The sequence below is a fragment of the Ictidomys tridecemlineatus genome, chromosome X (assembly GCF_052094955.1).
Source record: "Ictidomys tridecemlineatus isolate mIctTri1 chromosome X, mIctTri1.hap1, whole genome shotgun sequence".
NCBI classification, from domain to species: domain Eukaryota; kingdom Metazoa; phylum Chordata; class Mammalia; order Rodentia; family Sciuridae; genus Ictidomys; species Ictidomys tridecemlineatus.
The window spans coordinates 85446971-85471702 of NC_135493.1; the positions used below are offsets into that span (position 1 = coordinate 85446971).

Here is a 24732-nt window from a genome sequence, read left to right on the forward strand (position 1 = left end):
GTGCCTAGCTAAACCATGTCTTAAAATAAAAAGGGCTGTGGTGGGGCTGGGGTCATGGTACAGCAGGAGAGCACTTACCAAGCTCGTGCAAGGCCCTGGGTTAGATCCTAGGTTTGATCCTCAGCACCACACTTTAAAAACTAAATAAATAAAATAAAGGTATAAAAAGGGGCTGTGGGGGCTGGGTATGTGGCTCAAGTGGTAGCGCACTCGCCTGGCATGCATGCAGCCTAGGTTCGATCCTCAGCATCACATACACACAAAGATGTTGTGTCCACTGAGAACTTAAAAATTAATATTAAAAATTCTCTTTTTAAAAAAATTTAAAAAATAAAGGGGGGGGGTGCTGTGGTGTAGCTCAGTGGTAGAGCACTTGCCTAGCATGTGCAAGGTCCTGGGTTCCATCCCCCATACCATAAAAAAAGCATTTGGGGTCCTTATCAGTTATGTAATGAGATACCTAATTTTCATTAAAATGGGTCTCTGTTCAGGAGCACTCAGGGAGGAACCAATATAACAAAGAATTTACCCTAAAAGCTTTCCCAACTCACAGGCCAGTTATTAGCTGTGGGGCCTGAGCAAGTTCCTGAACCTCACTGCTTCTCACCTTCCTCAGAAGCATGATAATACCTAACTCTAGGCTAAAGAGAGGACCAGATGAATTTGTACAGGTAAAATACTCAGAACAATGCTTGAACCATCTTGGTTGCTAAGTACATATCTGTGAAAGGAATTAATGAATTGTTTCTGGTTTGTATCCTGCTGTATTTAGGATTCTAATCTGTCCTTTCATGCAGGCTCCCCACTGAGTAACTCTTTCCAGTCTTTTCCATTCCCTCAAAGTAGCCCCTGGGCAGCAAAGCATCCTGGGGCAGTACTACCCTCTCAGGCCCTTAGGCCACCCTCCTTTTTCTCTCATCCCCTACGGGAAAGCAGGTCTGGCAGCTACCCCATCCTTGACCTCTTCAGGAGGCTGACGGGAGGATACCTTTACACTCAGTGGGGTGCCGGGTGGGAGTTGCAGGCCGACACCCTACTTCGGGAAGAGCCTGGGGAGTTCAGAGCCTGGTTCCTGTGCCCCAAATCCCGGCTCTGCTGGAGGAAGTAAGTTTCTTTGCTAAGAATTAAACATCCTCTTTGTGAGCCACAAGAAAACAGGACATGAGTGTTAGGTTCAGAGAGGGAGAGCGAGAAAGGGAGAGGCGGGCAGGTTTGAGACAGGCATGGAGTTGGTTTACCTTTCAGTAAATGTATTAGATGGCATGGCAGGGTCTGAAGTAAAGTTTCAGCTATCCCAGAGAAAGCAAAAGGTGTCCTTTTAAGGTCCCTTAGGGAGAGAGAGGTGGTGTACCATAGGGAAGCAAGTCTCAGGTCTCTTCGACATTACTGAATTAGGTTGAACTATGCATTCAGTGGTTTGGGCTGGAAGGTACCTGGAAGATCTCAAGTCTACTTTTGGGTAGAGTGAGAGAATCTCACAGAACAATGGGCCTGATTAATATGTGACCTTTGGTATGTGACATTTTCAAAACACAGTGCCACGCCTGTAATCCTACAGATTGTGGAGGCTGAGGCAGGAGGATCGCAAGTTTGAGGCCAGCCTCAGCAACTTAGTGAGGCCCTGTCTCAAAAGAAAAAAATAAAAAGGGCTGGGGATATAGCTCAGTGGTAAAGCACCCCTGGGTTTAATCCACAATACCAGAAAAAAAAAAAGGAGAAGAAGGAAGAAAGAAAGAAACAAATGAACAAACAGAGCAATGATTTTGCAAGAAGGCAAGTAGAGGGACTCCAAGTAGAAAAGGGACTTTGAGATATTTCCGGATTCTTCCTGCTGAAAGAGGGTGAAGTTAGGGGGAAGCGATCTGAAGTCCTTTTTCTCTATCAAGTGAGACATGGACAGTTAAGGGTATTTAGCATTAGGGCAGTCATGGAGGTGCTTGGCAAGTGACTGGTTGGCAGATGACTGGATGAGGTATTTGTAGGGCTGGGATCATGCTAGAACACAAAAAAGAAGACAGCAAAGTATTATTGTTTACAAACAATTAGCACAAAAGCAATCAGTATTATCAGCCAGTCCCTGAAAACAGTAACTTCTTAAAGCTCTAACACATTTAATCTTAAATCATGCCATTAACTTGAGAGTGGAGGCCAATTAAGGCTTGAGAAACATTAGCAGAGTTGTTAGAAATATACACACAACAGTTTTTATAAAGCACCGGTGTCCCCTTGAACTTACTTAAGATATCTAATGCCATCTGATTTTTGTAAATTAGCTTTCTCACTGGTGTGATTTTCGTGTTAGTAAAAGGATGCCTATAGCTACATCACTTAGTGCTCTTTTGGTAAAGTTAGGGATTCCATGTTCCACACTACAACTTTTTTTTTTTTTTGTACTAAGGATTTTTTTTAATTTTTTTTTAAGAGAGAGTGAGAGAGGAGAGAGAGAGATAGAGAGAGAATTTTTAATATTTATTCTTTTTAGTTCTCGGCGGACACAACATCTTTGTTGGTATGTGGTGCTGAGGATCGAACCCGGGCCGCACTGCATGCCAGGCGAGCGCGCTACCGCTTGAGCCACATCCCCAGCCCTGTACTGAGGATTGAACCCAGGGGTGCTTAACCAGTGAGCCACATCCCCAGCCCCCTTTAAAAATTTTTTTTGTAGTTGTAGATAGAGAGAATGCCTTTATTTTATTTATTTTTATGTGGTGCTAAGGATCAAACCCAGTGCCTCACACGTGCTAGGCAAGCACTCTACAACCTCAGCCCTCCCCAGCCCTTTTTTATATTTTATTTAGAGACAGGGTCTTGCTACTTGCTAAGTGCCTCCCTAACTTGCTAAGGCTGTTTTTGAACTCGAGATCCTCCTGTCTCAGCCTCTCAGCCTCCTGAGCTGCTGGGATTACAGGTGTACACCACAGTGCCTGGCCCACATTACATCTTTTAGACCAATCTGAAGGGTAAATATCAGAGGTAGATAACCACAATAGTGAAAAACAGAAACACAAATGGAGTTTGCCTATCTGGAGGGTTAGGAAGATTTTTTTTTTTTTTTAAAGAGAGAATTTTTAATATTTATTTTTTAGTTCTCGGCGGACATCTTTGTTGGTATGTGGTGCTGAGGATCGAACCTGGGCCGCACTGCATGCCAGGCGAGCGCGCTACCGCTTGAGCCACATCCCCAGCCCGGTTAGGAAGATTTGTAAGTCTGTGAGGTTTCACTCAAATTGACTCAGAACAAACCTGTGATCCTTTCAGAGTCCTTTGTGATAGATATTGGGCATCCCACACAAGAATCCTTTTTTTTACCTCCCAGTTTTACTTACTTTTGGGAGGACTGATACAAGTGTACTTTTTAAATTATATTAAAAGAATCACTGTCTTGAGGCTGGGGATGTAGCTCATTAGTGAATTGTTTGCCTGGCATGTGTGAGGCACTGGGTTCATTTCTCAGCACCACATATAAATAAGTAAAATAAAGATCTGTTGACAACTAAAAATATTTTTTAAAAATCCAGCAGTCTGGGCTGGGGATGTGGCTCAAGCGGTAGCGCGCTCGCCTGGCATGCGTGCAGCCCGGGTTCAATCCTCAGCACCACATACCAACAAAGATGTTGTGTCCGCCGAGAACTAAAAAATAAATATTAAAAAAATTCTCTCTCTCTCTGTCTCTCTCCTCTCTCACTCTCTCTTAAAAAAAAAAAATCCAGCAGTCCAGTTTCACCAGTCTTGAGGTGGGAGTACTGAGTTTTAGCTTTAATGTCTATTAATTTTTTGGGGGGGAGGAGGTACTGAGTATTGAACTCAGGGCCCCAGCCCTATTTTGTATTTTATTTAGAGACCAGGTCTCACTGAATCGCTTAGTGCCTTGCCATTGCTGAGGCTGGCTTTGAACTTGCTATCCTCCTGCCTCAGCCTCCTGAGCCAATGGGATTACAGGCATGAGCCACTGCACCTGGCCTAATGTCTATAATTTTACAGCTACTTCTTCCATTTGATTTAGGTCAGTATTGGTACACGAAGTCAGTATTATATCCTAACAGTCCCATAGGTAACGGTTGTTGTCTTAAGTCAGGTTGTTCTGTGACGAGTACTTCTGCAAAACACTGACAGGTAAATTATAAAGTAAAATTAGCAAGAACAACAAAAAAATACTTGGTTTGTATAATAGCTTTGAGCCAAGAAGTATAATTTCTATAATAACACCAATGTATCTTTGGTATCTATTTAACTCCTACAAAAATGCATAAATAGGGCTGGGGATGTGGCTCAAGCGGTAGCGTGCTCACCTGGCATGCGTGTGGCCCGGGTTCGATCCTCAGCACCACATACAAAGATGTTGTGTCCGCCGAGAACTAAAAAATAAATATTAAAAATTCTCTCTCTCTCTCTCTCTCTCTCTCTCTCCTCTCTCACTCTCTCTCCTCTCTCACTCTCTCTTTAAAAAAATGCATAAATAGGGGCTGCAATTTTGGCTCAGTGGTAGAGCACTTGCCTAGTATATGTGAGGCAATGGGTTCAATCCTCAACAACACATAAAAATAAATAAAATAAAGGCATCCATCTGCAACTAATTTTTTTTTAAAATATTTATTTTTCTGTTTTCGGCGGACACAACATCTTTGTTTGTATGTGGTGCTAAGGATCGAACCCGGGCTGCATGCACACCAGGCGAGTGTGCTACCGCTTAAGCCACATCCCCAGCCCCAACTAATTTTTTTTAAATCCATAAATATATCAACTCAATCATATATGACATCCTATAGGACTGGGTTGTAGCTCAGTGATAAAGTGTTTGCTCTATCATTCTATCACTCAATTCTCAGCACCACAGATAAATAAAGATCCATCAACAACCAAAAAAAAAAAAAATTTAAAAAAAGAAATCCCAGGACTGGGAATATAGCTCAGTTGATAGAATACAAGGCCCTGGGTTCAATCCCCAGCACTTACCAAAAAAAAAATCCCAAATAAGTTTTACTTTCTTTTACAACTCTTTTGCAATATTTATAGCCAACTTAATCATATATGCAACTTTTTAAGATTTAGCTTCACAAACCTTCTGCAACTTACTTTGACTTTTTTGGGGGTGTGGGGGGGAGTACCGGGGATTGAACTCAGAGGCACTTGCCCACTGAGCCACATCTCCAGCCCTATTTTGTATTTTATTTAGAGACAGGGTCTCACTGAGTTGCTTAGGGCCTCACTTTTGCTGAGGCTGGCTTTGAACTTTCGATCCTCCTGCTTCAGCCTCCCAAGCTGCTGGGATTACAGGCATGCACCACACTGGGCCTTACTTAGACATTTTAGAATTTGTTTCATCCTTATTTTTGTCCTCTCTTTCATCTTGAACTTTAGGACGAAAATATTACTTTACCCTACAAGATACTTTCTCATCCAGAAACATTCCCTTCCCCCTTTAATTTTCCTTATCAAAATGTATTTCCAGGGCTGGGGATGTGGCTCAAGCGGTAGCCCGCTCGCTTGGCATGCGTGCGCCCGGGTTTGATCCTCAGCACCACATACAAACAAAGATGTTGTGTCCGCCTAAAACTAAAAAACTAAATAAATTCTCTCTCTCTCTCTCTCTTAAAAAAAATGTATTTCCATACATATAACTTTCAAACATCTCTTCCCTAGTTGCTGAACTGTTAAATTTATTCTTTGAAATAATCATTATTAATTTGAACAAATTTCTCCCTTTAATAAGATGAAATACTTTATGCTTTTCACCATACTTTACAAAACACAGACAAAACCTTTTGTACTCTTTGCATACAGAATTACATTTATTAATTAGAATTTTATTTCTCAGTAACCTTCCTTTTAAAATCTTACTGTTTTTTTCCACTTATTAATTTATAAGAACACATTTAATGTATCCAAATACATGTTACTTTATGGATTTAAGAAGGCAAGAATACTTAAATTTATGTTTAGCAGTTGATATTTCAGTATTTTTTTTTAAAGAGAGAGAGGAGAGAGAGAATTTCAATATTTATTTTTCAGTTATCGGCGGACACAACATCTTTGTACGTGGTGCTGAGGATCGAACCCGGGCCGCATGCACACCAGGCAAGCACGCTACTGCTTGAGCCACATCCCCAGCCCCGATATTTCAGTATTTTAACTTTGCAAATTAATCAGATGTCTCCTCTAACAAATACACTTATAAATGTTTATCCCATTTATGTTAAGTCTAATTTGCCCATTTTAAATTTAAATTACCCAAAAGCCAGGTATTTGAGGCACTGGGCTCAATTAACATTTTTTCCTGTTGAAGAAAAATCCTAAAAATCATTACACTTTAAACATTTTATAGAAAACAATGCTCTCTTGAATGGCTGACCACTTTGGAAAATGTGTGGGTCAGTAATTTTAAACACATCATTATTTTCGTAAAGGAATATATGGGATATCTATATGAGACTCAAGTTCACTTTTGGATCTGATTTGAGTCAGTCCAGATATTTAAAGAATGTGGGGGCCATGAGGCACATTCTACCACTGAGTTACAACCTCAGACCCCCTTCATTCTTTTCTTTTTGGGGGAGGGGTACTAAGGATTGAACTCAGGGGAGCTCAACCACTGAGCCTCATCCCCAGCCCTCTCTATATTTTATTTAGAGACAGGGTCTCACTAAATGGCTTTCAGCCTCACTAAATTGCTCTACCACTGAGCTACAACCCTAGCCCTATTAATTTATTTGTGTATTTAGTACAGTTACTGTAGTAAGTAAAGGTATAGAGATACTGTCACATAAACATACACATGTTACATGTATGATATGCAGTTTTTATACAATATTAAATATATCATTATATATTTCTTTATATTTACATATGGCATATTTATATTTATTATTTGTTTACTATTACATGATTTCTGTACTGGTAAATATTATACATCACTATATTTCTATATAACCATATACGTATCACGCCAAATGCCATTATGTTCATACTCCTAATACATATTTTATAAATATATATATTTTATACACACACACTAGACGAGCTCAAGGGAGCAGAGCATGTGGAAACCCCTCTCTTCTGCCAAAAGTCGGAGTGTGTTCGTTCATTTACTGATTAATGAGGAGGTTACCAGAACATAACTCAGTGCACTTAGAACAGTGCCTAGAACATGGGAAATGCTGTAATTTTTCCATTACTACATTTATGTTTTCTGCACTAGATCGCGATGCATACCTAGTCTTTTCGGTGGGCGGGAGTTCAAAATGTTTTAAGAGGGGCTGGGGATGTGGCTCAAGTGGTAGCGCGCATGCTTGCGGCCCAGGTTCGATCCTCAGCACCACATACAAACAAAGATGTTGTGTCTGCCGAGAACTAAAAAATAAATATTAAAAATTCTCTCTCTCTCTCTCTCTCTCTCTCTCTCTCTCTCTCTCTCACACACACACACACACACACACACACACACACACACACACATTCTCTTTTAAAAAAAATGTTTTAAGAAAAAAATGTTTGAGGAACACAATTACAAAGGGACGGAGAGTGTCCTAAACTACACCTCTTTAACCCTCCCAATAACACTGAATTCTACTCCATTTTTTAGTTCCCATTTTCCACCTGGGGGAAACCGAAGCTCTGTGATGACAAAAATTAAAGACAGCGCTACCCAACACCGGAAGAGGCGTTAGAAAAGGCGCAGAGTGGCCTCCACGTGCTCGGGTATTTTAACAACGCACTTCACTTAAAGTTCAAACCCCCAGCAGTCATTTCGCTTCATGCCATGCGTGGAATGAATAGGCGCTATCATGCCCGTTGCACGCTGGGAAGTGTAGTCCATAGGCTCAATGACCACCCAGATTCAATTTGGGAGGAGCGAGGGAGTAATTCGATCTTTTTTTTTTTCCTTTTAGTTATCAAAAGGCCTTTACTTTATTTACTTTTATGCGGTGCTGAGAATCTAACCCAGTGCCACACACATGCTGGGCAAGCTCTCTACTACTGAGCCACAACCCCAGCCCCAGCAAGTCGTTCTCGGTGTCGGAACAAAAGAACAAAGAATCAGTTCTCCTGCGTTGCGACGTTTTGAACACGCAGTGCGTGAGTTCAGCCGTTCGGGTCGTGCCCATTGCATGCTGGGAATGGAGTTCGCGTGACCCGGATATGTCCACCGAAGATGATGGGACCCACGTTGTACGTTCAGATCGGGTCTGGATTTGGCGTTTCAGGACGTTAAGTTTGCCCCGCTTGTAATACCGCTTAGGTATGCGTGACAGGCATTCAGTTCAACTACGAAAACAAACTGAAGCCCTATCGTTTCTCACCCGTTTATGGTCTTGCTGTGGCTCTGACTGCTGGCGCACCACCTTCCTTCCTCCTGCACCTCCCCGCACCAAGAGCTAAGGTAGGATGTGGATTCTGGCCAAGACTGGAGGCATGCCTGCTCTGTCCCGCCGGCAGGGGATGGAGGAAGTTGCGCTTTCCGCGCCGCGGGTTACATAGTCTAGGCGTTTAGCATCTGGTAGACTCCAAGATTTGTCTACAGAAAGGAACTAGAATGCTAGATGAACTCGAGGGAGCGGAGCACGTGGCAACACAATGGTTCGTGGGGCTGCCCAGAAGGGGGATCGAGTGGTCCCATAGGGACCACCGTCTTGGATGTGATAAAGACAGACCGGGGCGTGTGGCCAGAGGGCCATTCATGGAAGGTTAGTGGGACCTCTGGGGTAATAGAAGTCTGGTGGGATGATACCGGGAAATCAATAGGAGCTAATTAGGAATGTTTTTGTCAATATATTATTCATGGGGGCTTGTGGGTTGTGTTCATTGATTGATTAGAGGAGGTTGTGCAGTTGGCAACTAGAAAATAGAGAGGTGTTTGGGGGTGTGTTCCCCAAGGGATTGATGAAGATATAATATACAATGGGTTAATGGATAGTGATGGGGCATAGTAATCAAAATGGTGAGGCTACAGAGGAAATAACAAAGATGGATGGGAGTCCTGATTAAGGCACTAACAGGAGCAGTGATAAAATAAGACACAATGAGAGGCTGATGGGCTTGTGTTGGGATGTTGTGCCATGATCATGGAGGAATTAATAAGGGCAGAGTGAGCAAAGAGTGGGTAATAGAAAGCTGTTGGGATGTAGTCATCAGATGATCAGTGGAAGGCAGGATGGGCAGTAAGGAAATAATGGGGGAATGGGGAACTTACCTCTGAGCATCAGGGAGTAATGCTACTGTATGTTAATGAAGGGTTACCAGATGACTAGTGGTGTTATCTATAGGTCAATTGGAGTGCTGAGTTAATGGGATCTGATAAATCAATACTTGAGAACTTAATGGGGAACTAACAGGCCATAATCCTCTAGGCATAATCAGGTGTTAAGGATGTCGTAAGAAGTTATTACTGGGAGCCTAATCATTGAAGGGATAAGTGGAGGATGGGTAGACAGAAAAAGATTAAGGAGATGGGAAGTACAGCGTACAGCGAGGGTAAAATGGATGAAAAGCAAGGGGTTAATCGGGGGCTAATAGGGCTCTTTGGAATAACTGAAGAAATGGTCAGTAAGATGTTAATGGGGATGAAGTGGGCAGAGAAAGGTGAGAGAGTCACAGAGCCAGGTGCGGTGGTGCTTGCCTGTAATCCCAGTGACTCGAAATCCCAGTGACTCGAAAGGCTGAGGCAGGAAGTTCGCAAGTTTAAAGCCAGTCTTGGCAATTTAGCAAGGCCCTAAGCAACTTAGTGAGACTTTGTGTCAAAATTGAAAAATAAAAAGAGCTGAGTTGTAGCCCCGTGGTTAAGTCCTCCTGGGTTAAATCCCCAGTACCAAAAAAGAAAAGAAAGGAAAGGAAAGAACTATGAGACACAGATTACTGCGTGGAGTGTCAGTAACAGGGATGGATAGTGGACAGGGTTCAGTAACAGGTCATTCTATCAAACAACTTTTGGGTTTGTGGGATCTTCAGGGTAAGTGTCTGTGATGAGCAATAGGGCCTGAGAAATTAGTGATAGGATCTTTGGGGCCCCATGAGGTCAATGGGGTCAGTGGGTGGACTTCAGTTTTCTCAGGAGTTCGGTGAATGGTCTTGTGCATCCCGTGAGCATAGTTAAGTGTGCATGGTTCTCTCTGCCCTGCATAGGTAGGTGGTGGCCCACTCACTTGGTTACTAATACACAGTGGCATCAGCTGACTGCTGACAAGTCCTTGAGCAGTGTGAAATGGGACGGACATCAAAGGACAAGCGGGATGTCTACTACCGTCTGGCCAAGGAGAATGGCTGGCGGGCCCGCAGTGCCTTCAAGCTGTTACAACTCGATGAAGAATTCCAGCTCTTCCAAGGTCCCTAACTGGTGGGCAAGTCACCCTTGGGGGAGGATCAGCACAGACACGTGCCTCATTCTGCAGAGCTCCCTGCCATGGGTGGGCTGATTGGAGGGTCTCTGGGGCAAACAGGAAGATGAGTCAAATACTCAGGAGGAGGTTGGCACCTGGGCAGTAGGTAGACATGGATGCTCCCCACGGGAGAGGGATAAACTTTGCAGGGTCCTCAGGCTTGAGAGATGGGTGCGGCTGACCAATATACCTTCACTGTGTGTGCCCAGGTGTGACACGGGCAGTTGATCTATGTGCAGCCCCGGGCAGCTGGAGCCAGGTGCTAAGCCAGAAGATTGGGTAAGTGGTAGGAGAGGTCAGGAGGGACCAGGTGGGGGAAGGGCCAGAAATGAAAACTGGGCTGATGTGGGCCACATTGTCCACAGGAGCCAGGGGTCTGGACAAGTTGTGGCTGTGGATCTGCAGGCTATGGCTCCACTACCAGGTGTGGTACAGATCCAGGGAGACATCACCCAGGTGAGAATGTGGTTGAGGGTATTGGGATGTATTCTGAGTGAAAGCCACCACCTGGGGGCTGTGGAAAGTGGAAGATAGAGCAATAGAATTAGAAAGAGGGCTGGGTGTGTAGCTCAGTGGTAGAGTGTTTGCCTAGCATGTGCAAGGCCCTGGGTTTGATCCCTAGCACTGCAAAAAGAGGGATGGGAGGGGGTAAACAGGCTAGAAAGACAAAGACTACCAGCTGAGAAACAACCAGCAGGTTGTTACCACAGGGCAGCTACAAATAATGATGACACTGGGTCCCTAGACATGGAACCCTATTCTTTGAAAACTTGGATTACCCAGGGCCTTCCAGTCCAGGGCCATGAGTAGGTGGGGTTCAAGGGAAGTAATGGGGAGCCCTGGGGCCACTCATCATCCCTCTTTTTCTAGCTTTCCACTGCCAAGGAGATCATCCAGCACTTTGAGGGCTGCCCTGCGGACCTAGTGGTGTGCGATGGGGCTCCCGACGGTAAAAGTGGGGAGGAGTATCCTTCTCGGTGCCTCTCACCTTAATTGACTTTCTGCCTCTTCCTTCTGTTCTCAGCTTTTCTCCACATCTTGCAATTTATGCCCACCTCTGCTGCCTGTTCTCTGCCTCTATCTTTGCTCCCACCCCTACCAGCCTTTCGGGTTTTGTTTCGTTTTGTTCTACAGGATTGGGGATAAAACCCAGGGTCTCATGCATGCCAAGCAAGTGCTTTACCACTGAGCCACATCCCTAGTCTTCAATTTTGGTTTTGTGCCTCTTGTCCACCCTTCCTTCTTCTCTCTCTACCTGTTGAATTCCTGTTGAATTCCACATTACTTTTTTTTTTTTTTTAAACCAATCAGTCATCCATTCAAAACTCATTTGTGGCTGGATGTGGTAGCACATGCCTTTAATCCCAGCTACTCAGGAGGCTGAGGCAGGAGGATTGAAAATTATATGCCAGCCTGGGCAACTTAGTGAGACTCTGTCTCAAAATTTTAAAAATAAAGAGCTGGGGATGTAGCTCAGTGGTAGAGTGCTTGCCTAACATATGCAAGACCCTGTTCTGTCCCCAGTACTATATACACAAAAAAATTTGCTGAACACCTGTTACGTTGGGAAGAAATTCACAAATAAAATTTCATTGATCTGTTGGGCATGGTGGTACAAGCTGGTAATCACGGCTACTTGGGAGACTGAGGCAAGAGGGGTATTAAGTTTGAGGCGAGCCTGAGCAATTTAGCAAGACCCTATTTAAAAAATTAAAAGAGGGCTGTGTATGTAACTCAGTTGTAGAGCACTTGCCTAGCTTGCATCAAGCCCTGTATTTAGTCCTCAGTGTACACACACACACACACACACACACACACACAGACTCCACTTCATGGAGCTCATGCTTTAGTGGGAGCAGATGGAAAAAAAATAAATGATTAACTAGCTGGGCATGGTGGCACATGTCTGTAATCCCCACAACTCAGGAGGCTAAGGCAGGTGGATCACAAGTTCACAGCCAACTTCAGTCATTTAGTGAGGCTGTAAGCAACTTAGACCCTGTCTCAAAATACAAAATAAAAAATGGCTGGGAATGAAGGTTGGTGATTAAGCACCCATGGGTTCAATCCGTAGTACCCAAAAATAACAATAGTAAAATAAAATATGACTGAATATCTAGCGTGTTAAAAAGTTATTGGTAAAAGCTAGAGATGTAGCTCAGTGGTAGAGAGTGCTTGCCCAAGATGTGCTTAATTCCCAGCACTAACACACACACACACACACACACACACAATGGGATATGTACCATGGGGAAATCAAAGAAACAGGCAGATAAATGGGAAATGTGTTGGAATTTTAAATAGACAGTGAAGGCCTCACCTTCTTGACAGCAGAGACCTAAAGGAGGTGAGGGAGCAAGCCATGGATATATATCTGGAGGAAGAGTGAGCCAAGCAAAGTTTCAGCCTGTGCAAAGACTCTGAGGTGGGAAGGTGCTCAGTATATATGAGGAAGAGTGGAGAGATCAGTGTTGTTGGAACAGAGTAAGGGGCGGGGGGGCAGTGATACGAAATAAGGCAAAGGGCTGGGATGTGGCTCCGTGGAAAAGTACTTGTTTGGCATATGTAATACCCTGAGTTTAATCCCCAGTACCGTTAAAAAAAATAAAGGAAATAAGAAAAGTGACAGGAGACAGATGCTGGTGGGCTGCAGTGATGATGTTGCCTTTTTCACTGGGATGAATGCTTGGAGAAAACTGTGAGAGGGCTAGGCATGGTGATGCACATCTGTAATCCCAGTGACTCAAAGGGCTGAGAATGTGGCTTGGTGGTTAAGTGCCCCTGGATTCAATCCCCAGTACCAAAAACAAACAAACAAAAAATGGAGTATCATGGGCAGAAGACTGTGCCTGGCTTAGCTTGTGGCAAGACCCACAGCTGTTTAAGCAGTGGGAGGGACAAGGGTGGAAACAGGGCCCCAGGAAGAAGAGGCCACTGTAGTAGTCCAGGTGAGTGATAAATGGCTATGATGGAAAGAAGAACTAAGGAACTGGGCCTGAACAACTGGAAAGATGAAGTGAGTGAAATGGGGAACATGGGGAGAGGAGCAGGTTTGAGAAGGGAGATCAGGAGTTTGCTTTTGGACTTGTTGGAGCTGTACGATCTTGCCTGTCAATCTGGAGCTCAGGGAAACCATCTAGACTAGAAGTGGAAATGATAGTGTTGCTTGTGCTGTGCATGTGTTTGGAGAATTACAGTTATTTCCTAAGGGTTAGTAGCTCAGAATATTCCTCCAGTTGGCAGATACTAATTTGCATCCAGAATCTTAGCAGATGGCAACTGTTGTTTTTGGCTATCTAATATCTCTGGTATGAGAAGAAGCATAGAACAAGAGCAGCCCCCCTAATGTTCTTCCTCTCACCACAGTTACTGGCCTCCATGATGTGGATGAGTACATGCAGGCCCAGCTCCTCCTAGCCGTGAGTAATGTCTGGCCACCCCTGCCCTCCTTTGGTCCCCTCCCAACTATCTGCACCTCAGCCTCAGCCATCTGTCCTGCTCACAGGCTCTGAACATTGCTACACATGTCTTGAAGCCAGGGGGCTGCTTTGTGGCCAAGGTAAGTCTTGGGCAACCTGGTAGAGTATAGAGAGAGGTCATTGAGGGCTGTCCTCACCTCTCCATCTTGGCCTCTCCACCCTACAGATATTCCGAGGGCGGGATGTGACGCTGCTTTATAGCCAGCTGCGGGTCTTCTTCTCCAATGTGCTCTGTGCCAAGCCCAGGAGCAGCCGGAACTCCAGCATTGGTCAGTGCAGCAGAGCCCAGGCTGGCAATGGGCTACTTGGGAACTCAACCAACACGGGGTGGAGGTGGCAGTCCTTTACCCCTCACCCCAGATTCCCCCCACAGAGGCCTTCGCTGTCTGTCAGGGTTATGACCCTCCTGAGGGCTTTGTACCAGACCTGACCAGACCCCTGCTGGACCATTCGTACGGTGAGAGCCAAAGCTTTGGGCCCATCACTAGGGAAACTAACCCCAGCCTCGTGCAAGTGATGTGTCTTCAGCCTCACCCCTTGGGGACTATTTTGTCCCAGAAGAGCTTCAACCCAGTTAGTCCACTAGTGGTAACTCTTGATCTTGGTGAAAACTCTGTCCTTGGAGGATCCTAAGCCCTGTCCCAGGAAAGACTTCACCTGCCTAAGAAAATTCTGTCTTAGGAAGACCTTAGTTATACACCCCCAGGTGGAAAGCTCACCCTTGTCAAACTTTTGCCTCGTGGGGGTTTTTTCATGTGTGTGTATGTGTGTGTGTGGTGGTGGTGCTGGGATTGCAACCTGGGGCCCAACCCACACTTGGCAAGTGCTCTACCACTGAGCCACATCCCCAGCCCCCATGAGGTGAGGGTCTCTAGCCTTGACCCACCCACCCACCCACCCCCACCCCCGTGGGAAATGACAGATCCTGCCCTCAAGGGCATCAAATTGCAATGAGACAAGGAGCAAGCAGTGTATAGTACAATGCTGGGTGAACATGAGTGCACTGAAAAATCAGAGCAAGGGCCAATGTAATAGAAGGGGTGGCTGGGAGGGCGCCGCCCCCAACCAAAAAACAGGTTGTTGGTAGAGGAGGAGAGCAGTTGGTAGCTATGTGGGGACAATTGGTCACCCACACTGCAGCCTGAATTATGACTGGCCTCGTCCTCAGTATCTGTTTGCCTGTTTCTAAGACTCAGATTTCAACCAATTGGATGGTCCCACCCGCATCATTGTGCCTTTTGTGACCTGTGGGGACCTGAGTGCTTATGATTCGGATCGCAGTTACCCACTGGATGTGAGTGCCAGCCATCAGGAGGCGGTTGGGGAAGGCTATCCTAGGTTCTCAGATTATCACTATCTCCCTGCCTTTTGTATCCCCACAGCTGGAAGATGGCTCCGAGTACAAGTATACTCCACCCACACAACCCCCCATTTCACCCCCATACCAGGAGGCCTGCACATTGAAGAAGAAGGGGCAGCTGGCCAAGGAGATCCGTCCCCAGGACTGCCCCATCAGCAAAGTGGACACATTATCCCAGCCCCTGGCCAACCCTCAGTGCCACAGCCTGCTGGGCTCTGAGGTCTGGAGACATGGCTCTGAGCCCACATAGACCCCCTCCCAATGTAGCTCTTTGCCCTGAGTCACATGCTTCTACTTTCTTGCCTCCCAATAGCTATAAAAATAGTGGGTTGGGGTTGTGGCTCAGTGGTAGAGTGCTTGCCTAGCATGTGTGAGGCACTGGGTTTGATCCTCAGAACCACGTGTAAATAAATAAAAAAGGTACATCAACAACTAAAAAATATTTTTAAAAAATAATGGGTTGGGGGTTGGGGATATAACTCAGTTGGTAGAGTGCTTACCTCGCATGCACAAGGCCTCTGGGTTCAATCCCCAGCACCACATACACACACACAAAAACTGGCAAATCTTACTATATGTTAATTGTACCTCAATAAAATTGACACAAAAAAATGTTTTTAAAAATGATGGGTTGGGGCTAAATGGTAGAAGTTTGCCTAGCACATGTGAGGCACTGGGTTTGGTCCTCAGTACCCCATAAAAATAAATAAAATGGGAGTATAGTGTTCCTCTTCAACTAAAATATATAAGAAATAATGAGTTGATCCAGGCATGGTGGCACATGCTTGTAGTCTCAACCACCAAAAGAAAGGAAAATCAATGGGTCTACTCAAGCAAAATAAAAATATTTTACCAAATATCTGAGTCCCTTTTCTTTTTCTTGGGTAGATGGAAGACAATGAAATGAATTATTCGTCTTAACACAGTATAAGGTAAGTTTTCTTTTTATCTTATAGGGTCAAGTAAAGGGGAAAAGCTCAGTAAAATATCACCTTATTGTTTTGGAGATGGGGGTGGAGGGAATTTTCACTATATTTCCCAGGCTGGTCTCAAATTCCTGAGCTTAAGTGATCCTCACTTGAGCCTCAGTCTCAGTCCCTAGCTGGAACTATAGGCTTTTTTTTTTTTCCTTAAATTTTTTTAGTTGTAGATGGACAAATACCTTTATTTTATTTATTTATTATTATGTGGTGCTGAGGATAGAACCCAGGGCCCCCGCATGTGCTGCGCAAGTGCTCTACAACTGAGCCACAACCTCAGCCCTGGAACTATAGGCTTTCACCATCACACCCAGCTAAATTTCACCTTTACATCAACAAATAATATTTGAATCAGAAAAAATACTTATTAAACATTTATTATTGTATGCTTGGAACTGCTTCAAGCATTTTTTTCAATTTATGTCATGCTGAGGATTGAACCCAGTGCCCCACACATGTGAGGGAAGCACTCTTCCACTGAGCCACAGCCCCAGCACCACTTTGAGCATTTTACATATTACCTGTTGAGGCATTCAGTAAATGTTTATGACATACTGTGTGCCAGGCATTGCTCTAGGTTGATATAGCATGGAACAAAACAGGTAAATAGCCCTCACTGAGCTACTACTATGGGAAAGAGTTAATAAATAATAAAACAGTCTTTGAATGGACACATTGTAAAAAGCTTATATAAGTTATTTTTATATATCTTGCAATATATATACATACATATATATGTATGTATATCTTACAACACTGTCATGTGAAGTTTTGGTCAGTGGTGGACTGCATGTACTATGGTGGTCCCATAAGATATATAGTGATGATGTACCGATCTTGGTTTGTGTAAATACACACGATGACATTCATACAGTGATGAAATTGCCTCAGGACATTTCTCACAACATGTCCTTTTTTTTTTTTTTTCTTTGAGAGATAATTTTATTTTATTTTATTTTTTATTTTATTTTTTTGAAAGAGAGAGATAGAGAGAATTTTTAATATTTATTTTTTAGTTCTCGGCGGACACAACATCTTTGTTGGTATGTGGTGCTGAGGATCGAACCCGGGCCGCACGCATGCCAGGCGAGCGCGCTACCGCTTGAGCCACATCCCCAGCCCCTGAGAGAGAATTTTAATATTTAGTTTTTAGTTTTCGGTGGACACAACATCTTTGTTTGTATGTGGTGCTAAGGATCGAACCCAGGCTGCACACATGCCAGGCGAGCGCACTACCACTTGAGCCACATCCTCAGCCCAACATGTCCTTTTTTTAAGTGACAAGATTGTATATGTAATATGTAAAAGTAATATGGGATATAAAAAATAGAAAATGGTAAAGCAGAGTAAAGAGAATCCGGGATTCTAGGCATAGTTGTTTGGGGGTTTTTAAAGGATTGTCAAGGAAGGCCTCCCTGAGGTTTTCAGCAAAGACCTGAAACAGCTAGGGAAGGGAATCCATATTTACTTAGTAGAGAGCATGCCAGGGAGAGGAACTGTGGTGGAAAACAGCATGGGTCCAGTTGACCTGTAGCAGATTAGGCTAAACTCCAAATGTTGGAGGACCCTTCCTTCTTTCCTTCATCTCCTCTAGCTCCCACAGTGATTCCCCCATAGCACTGTGGAACCCAGGACCTCATGCATGCACTCTACCACAGAGCTACACGCCCAGCCCTGAGGATACCCATTTTTGACAGTGACCTAACAGGTTGTCCAGTCTTTTGTCAAAAAGATACCTTTTTTTAAATTGAACAGGACTGGGCTGGGGATGTGGCTCAAGCGGTAGCGCGCTCGCCTAGTGTGCGTGCGGCCCGGGTTCGATCCTCAGCACCACATACCAACAAAGATGTTGTCTCCGCCGAGAACTAAAAAATAAATATTAAAAAAAATTTTCTCTCTCTCTCTCTCTCTCTCTCTCTCTCTCTCTTCTCTCACTCTCTCTTTAAAAAAAAAAATTGAATAGGACTGGGACCAAGTACAGTGGCTCACATCTTTAATCCCATCTACTAGGGAGGCTAAGGAGAATTGTAAGTTCAAGGCCAGCCTCGGCAATTAAGCAAAACCCTATCTCTAAAATGGCTGGGGGTATAGTTCAGTGGTTCTAGGTTTAATCCCCAGCACATTTTTTTTTAAATTGAGGGGCTGAAGATGACCACTTTCCTAGCATGTATGTGGACCTGGGTTCAATCCCTATCACACAACAAAAAGTATATTTTTTTTTCTAAATAAGGGCTGGGGTTGTAGCTCAGTACTAGGTTGCTTGTCTAGCACATGTTAGGCACTGGGTTTGATCCTCCACTGTATAATATAAATCAAATGAAAATATGTGTCCATCTACATCTTGAAAAATGATAAAAAAATTGAAACATCAAATCGCAATGGGGAAAGATATTTACAATCCTTACATATAGCACCTTTAATATTTAAAAGGCCCTAATAGCTATGTGCGGTTGTAAACACCTAAAATCCCAGTGACTCAGGAGGCTGGGGCAGGAGGATCACAGATTTGAGGCCAGCCTCAGCAATTTAGCAAGACTGTTTCAAAAAAAATTTTTTTAAACATATATATATATATGTGTGTGTGTGTGTATATATATATATATATATACACATATATATTTAATTGTAGTTGGACACAATACCTTTATTTTTATGTGGTTCTGAGGATGGAATGCAGTGCCTTGCACATGCTAGGTGAGTGCTCTACTGCTGAGCCACAAAGCCAGCCCCTCCAAAAAAATTTTTATAAAGGACTGCAGGTGTAGCTTAGTGGTAAAGTACCCCTGGGTTCAATCCCTGGTACTTAAGTAAATAAAAGGTCCTATAAATCAATAAGGAAACAAAAATATGAAAATGGCCAGTGAGCACATGAAAAGATGCTGGTTGGAGAAACTTAAAAAAAATTGACAATACTAAGTTTTTGGAATGACATGCAACAATTTGAAACCAGGTACAATTGTACCAGAAACAAATGTACCATTGGAATACTAGGAATATAGGAGGTGCAGCCCCTGTGGAAAACTGTTAGATAGTATTTACTAAAGTGTGTGTATTCCAATTCCACTCCTAAGAAATGAATACTAGAAAGGACTGGACCTCTTGGTTGCCATCTTCCTGGCAATAGTCATGATACAGTTGCTGTTGCCCATACATCCACAAAGTTGGCCATAGGTGTGCACATGGCTAATAGTTTGAGTTGTTTGTATTGTTGGTTCTACATAACACTGAGTATACCTGCCGTTTGTTACCTCTCAAAAATTATTACTTCTTCATTTTTGGTACCGGGGATTGAACTCAGGGGCACTCAACCACTGAGCCCCATCCCCAGCCCTATTTTGTATTTTATTTAGAGACAGGGTCTCACTGAGTTGCTTAGCACCTCGCTGTTGCTGAGGCTGGCTTTGAACTCTTGATTCTCTTTCCTCAGCCTCCTGAGCTGCTGGGATTACTGGTGTGCATCACTGTGCCCAGCATCTTAACTGTTCTGAAGAGTACACTTCAGTGACAACTTTTTTCATCTTTCCAAATTAACTGACTTCCCTTAAACCCTAATGCCCCTAACTTGTGGTTTTCCTGCCTCAGCCTCCTGAGCCACTAGGATTATAGGCATGTGCTACCATGCCTGGCAAAATTACTATTTTTGAAATTAAGATTTTTATGGATATTGTATGTTCATAGTAGCACCCCATTAAATCGTGGTCTATTCACAGTAGAGAACTACACAGCAATAAAATGAGCATCCTGTAATTATACAAAATAACACCTTAACAGTTAATAAACTGAACATATGTTTTATGCATTTTTCTGAAAGTTACTAAAAAAAAATATTAGCAGCTTAGTGAACAATGATTATAGTAAAAGAAAAATGGGAACTTTCTTCTTTTCCACGATGCTGGGAATTGAACACATCATCATCACTTGCTAGGTAAGCACTCTGCCATGGAACTATACACCCAGCTCCTGAAAACATTTATCTTTGCTTAAAATTTCCTTTGTCTTTGACTTTCAGTTAGCTGGCAAGCTGATACAACTTAGAAGCTGCTGCCTGTCAGGAAAAACAGAACTTGAGTCGATGAACTTGTATTCAAACATCAGCAAGACTTGAACAGACAAGCCTGGTGTGGAAATCTACAATAACCTCCACAAGGACAACAAAGACAGAACTAGTGCAGAAGTCTGCTGCAATAGAGTAGAACTTTCTTGAACTTGCGTGAGACCTACCTCTTCTCTAAACCTCTCTCGGGGTGTCCAGAACTTCCCCTGAAAGCAGGAATTTTACCTGGATAGATGTCAGGTGTATCCAATGTACTTGATGGAGGAAACTATTACATCTTTATTTTCAATAAAACTGAAATTTAGTTTTACTCCCAGTTATGAATGCTGCCCACAAATCACAACAGTAAAAGTGGTACCTGCAATTTTCCCATCAATGCAAGTCAGTTATTTTTTGTTTCATTACAGTTGTTACAGACATCTTAAAATATTATTCACATTCTTTACCACTTTGGATGACAACAGATCTTATAATTTGATGTTCTAATAAAAATCCAGTTGTTACATCCCAATTTTTTTCTGTTTAATATATAGTGATAATTGTATTTCAGTAGAATTGATTGTAATATTTTGTGTGTGTGCAAGCACACGTGCACATTTGCTTTAAATATTTAAGAGCTGGGGGTATAGCTCACTGGTAGAGTGCTTGCCTAACATAGGCAATGCCCAGGATTCCATCCCTAATGCTGCCAAAAAAAAAAAAAAAAAAAAACCTCTAAGCCCAGTACAGTGGCACACATACAGTCCCTATACTTGGGAGGCTGAGGTAGGAGGAATACTTGAGCCCAGGAGTTTGAGGCCAGACCAGGCAAATATAGCAAGACTCCATCTCAAGAAAAATCTGTGGAAGGGATCCATAGATTTGATGAGCTGTTATAGGGTTTCCAAAATAAATGTTTAAGATTCAAAACCCTTCTCTTACTGGGCATGGTGGCACATGCCTATAATCCCAGCAGCTTAGGAGGCTGAAGCAGGAGGATCACAAGTTCAAAGCCAGCCTCTGCAACTTAGTGAGGCCCTAAGCAACTCAGTGAGACATCCTGTCTCTAAATAAAATATAAAAGGGCTGGGCATGTGGCTTAAATGCCCCTGGTTGAGTACCCCTGGGCTCAATTCCTGGTACCAAAAAACAAAGACCTCTCTTAAGCTGAGGCAGAAGAATCACAAGTTTGAGGCCAGTCTTGGCAATTTATTAAGACCATATCAAAAAAGGGCTGAAGATGTAGCTCAGTGCCCTCATTAAATCTTCAGTATGGGTGGGGGGTGGCTAGACTTCTAGCCAGAGAGAATGTTTTCTGCAACTTAATCCTGTATTATTAGGAACCCACACTATGTGTGACCCAAGAAACATCCACACCCTAGACTGATCCGAGGCATTTCCGTATTTGGCTGTGACCCAAGGAGTGTCTGCACCCCAGTCCGTGTGGCCCAGGAATGTACATTCTTGAGTCAGAAGCAGTGTCCAATCCGTTTTGGAATTCCTGTTTAAACTGCAGTGTGTGGTTACAGGTGTATCTATATTTCAGTTTCTGGCCACAAGAATGACCACACCTATGTGTGACTCCAGAAATGTCCATTCCACACTCATGAGTCTAGGATAGAGTCCACACCACAGTGATTTAACCCAGGAGATTACTCAAGACAGTGTGACCACAGGAATGTCCACACACCAGTCTGTCTGGCCCCAGAATATGAACAACCTAGAATAACGGCAGAAGTGTCCACACAAAAGGTTTGTATGACCACAGGCATAGCCATACCCATTGTAGTGTGAATTCTGCCTGCAAGAGCCTGTGAGACCCACAAGAGTCACCACATCAGGCTTTGTGAGCCCAGTAACAGCGATGACTTAGTCTGTGGCTGCAAGAGTTTCCATAGCCCAGTTTTACTGGTGCCACGAGTGTGCATACTTCAAACTGTGACTAAAGAAAGTTTCCACATTCCAGTCTGGGTGAACTCGGGAGTATACAGCTCAGTCTGGTGTTCTGAGAATGGATTTGCCCTGGTCTGGCCACCTCTGAAGTGTTTGTACTCCAGTCCCTGTGACCCCCAGTAGTGTCCTTTTGTAAGTCAGTGTGATCCCAAGATGGGTATGACTGGAAGAAGTGATCCAGGCAAAGGAGGAAATCTATGCCAAGGCCAAGCTTGAGGCAGGAACTTGGCAGGCATATTTGAGGAATAGCAAGATCAGTGGGCTGGAGGAGAGTGAGCAAGAGAGCCATTAATAGGAGGGTGGGGTAAGAGAGGACCTGTAAGGCTTCATGGGTCATGAAGAGGACTTCAGATTTTTCTCTGAGAGACAGGAATCACTCAAGGAGGGACTCTGCAGAGTAAGGCCATAGCTGACTTAGGTTGTAACACAATCCTTTTGGCTGCTGTGGTGATGGTTACCTGACAGTTTCTGAGAACTCTAAAAAGATGAAAATCATTATACATAAATTGTAACTCTAAATTTAGACATGCTTTTTAAAGTGCAACACTTTGCAAGGAATGAAGAGTTCTGTGGCTAAGAGAGGTTTAGAGAAGAGCAGCGGCACAAGCCTGTAATCCCAGCTACTCTGGAGGCTGAGGCAGCAGGATTGCAAGTTCAAGTCAGCCTGGATAATTTGGTGAGACCCTGTCTCAACATTAAAAAAAAATTTAAAAAGTGGCTGGGGATGTAAATCAATGATAAAGAATGTACCTGGGTCGTTTCCCAGTAACATCAAAAAATTATATGGGGGCTGGGGCTGTAGCTCAGCGGCAGAGCGCTTGCCTAGCATGCATGAGGCACTGGGTTCGATCCTCAGCACCACATAAAAATAAACAAAATAAAGGCATGCGGTCCATCTACAACTGCAAATACACACACACACACACACACACACACATCCAAAACAAAAAAGAGTTACTTGTCTATGAGGTAAAGGCTGTTGAGATCATGCCTACTATTCCTGCTCTCCTCCTGTGCTTTCTGCACTGACATGTCCAGGAATGTGCCCGAGGAGGAAGGGGAGCCCTGGCCTCCCTACAGCTGCTTAAAGTAGCACTTCGTTTATTGTCTGTTATACACTAAATTGTGGCTTCAACAAATTCAAATAGTGAAGTTTAGTCCCCAGTGTGACTATACAGTCACTCTAGATATCCATGAAGAACTGGTTACAGGACCCCACTACCACCACCCAAATCCCCAGATGCTTAAGCCCTCATATTAGATGGCATAGTATTTGCATATAGCCTACACATATCCTCCCATGTACTTTAAATAATTTCTAGATTACTTATAACACTTACTACGATGATAATGCTATGTAAATGGCTGTTACACTGTATTGTTATTTTTAATATTAATTTTTAGCTATAGGTGGACACAATATCTTTATTTTATTTTTATGTGGTGCTGAGGATCAAACCCAGTGCCTCATGCATGCTAGGCAAGCGCTCTACCTCTGAGCCACAATTCCAGCCCCCACTGTATTGTTATAATGACAAGGGGGTAAGTCTGTACATATTCAATACAGATGCAGTTTTTCTGAATATTTTCTGAAATTGGTTGAATCCACCAATGCAGAATCCACAGATACAGAGGATTGATTATTTGGAGAGCTGGCCTGCAAGGAGATGATTAAAGTGAAATGAAGTCAGAAGTGTGGGGTCCTAATCTGATAGGACTATTGTTGCTGTAAGAAGAAAAATGCAGGGCTGGGATCATGGTAGAGCACTCGCCTAGTATGGGCGGGACCCAGGTTCGATTCTCAGCATCACATAAAAATAAAAGCATTGTGTCGTGTCCATCTACACCTAAAAAATAAATATTAAAAAAAAAGAAGAAAAATGCCAGGCTTGGTAGAACACACCTGTTATCCCAGCAATCCAGGAGGTTGAGAGAGATCAAACTTGGCAATTTACCATGACCCTATCTCAAAATTAAAGGGGCTGGGGAGGGCTGGGGATGTGGCTCAAGCGGTAGCGCGCTCGCCTGGCATGTATGCAGCCCGGGTTCAATCTTCAGCACCACATACAAACAAAGATGTTGTGTCCGCTGAAAACTAAAAAATAAATTTTAAAATGCTAAAAAAAAGTAAAAATAAAAATAAATGGGCTGGGGATGTAGTTCTTTGGTAAAGCACCCCTGGGTTCAATCACCAGTACCACCAAAAAAAAAAAAAAAAAGAAGGAGGAGGAGGAAGAGGAGAAGGAGAAGAAGGAGGAGGAGAAGAAGAAACACCAGAGCCTCCACCATCTGTACCCACACAGAGCAAAGGCCACATGAGGACAGATTGAGAAGGTAGCTATCTACAACTCAGGAAGAGAGATCTCACCAGAAACCAACTTCACTGGTATTTTGACCTTGGATGTCCAAACTTCAGAACTGTGAGAACATAAATGTGTATCGTTCAAGCCCCCCAGCCTATGGGGTTTCGTTATTGTGCCAAAGCAACTGATATATGACCTGTCATTTTCAGGGATGATATCAGGAGACTCATCTTGACAATGTGTGAGAGGAGCAG

At 43.6% G+C, this 24732-nt stretch overlaps 1 protein-coding gene across 8 annotated transcripts; it reads left to right on the plus strand.

Moving 5' to 3' along the window:
- Positions 1 to 7853: 7853 nt before the first annotated feature.
- Ftsj1 (FtsJ RNA 2'-O-methyltransferase 1) lies at positions 7854 to 20754 on the plus strand. 8 transcript variants are annotated; one of them, XR_005731761.2, is made up of 15 exons: positions 7855 to 8377; positions 10117 to 10316; positions 10580 to 10649; positions 10736 to 10826; positions 11241 to 11319; positions 13737 to 13789; positions 13876 to 13929; positions 14016 to 14118; positions 14223 to 14306; positions 15040 to 15143; positions 15232 to 15429; positions 16098 to 16141; positions 18153 to 18216; positions 19617 to 20114; positions 20199 to 20754. XR_005731761.2 is itself a non-coding variant. In XM_078034825.1 (13 exons), exons 2-12 carry the CDS (start codon positions 10196 to 10198, stop codon positions 16128 to 16130), a joined length of 990 nt encoding a protein of 329 aa, XP_077890951.1. In that variant the 5' UTR covers positions 7855 to 8377; positions 10117 to 10195; the 3' UTR covers positions 16131 to 16141; positions 18153 to 19210. The 8 variants fall into 8 exon arrangements, 6 of the variants coding, with proteins under 6 accessions (XP_021591183.1, XP_077890951.1, XP_021591182.1 ...); XR_005731759.2 differs by lacking the exon at positions 18153 to 18216; XM_078034825.1 differs by lacking the exons at positions 19617 to 20114; positions 20199 to 20754 and having other exon boundaries at positions 18153 to 19210.
- Positions 20755 to 24732: the final 3978 nt, after the last annotated feature.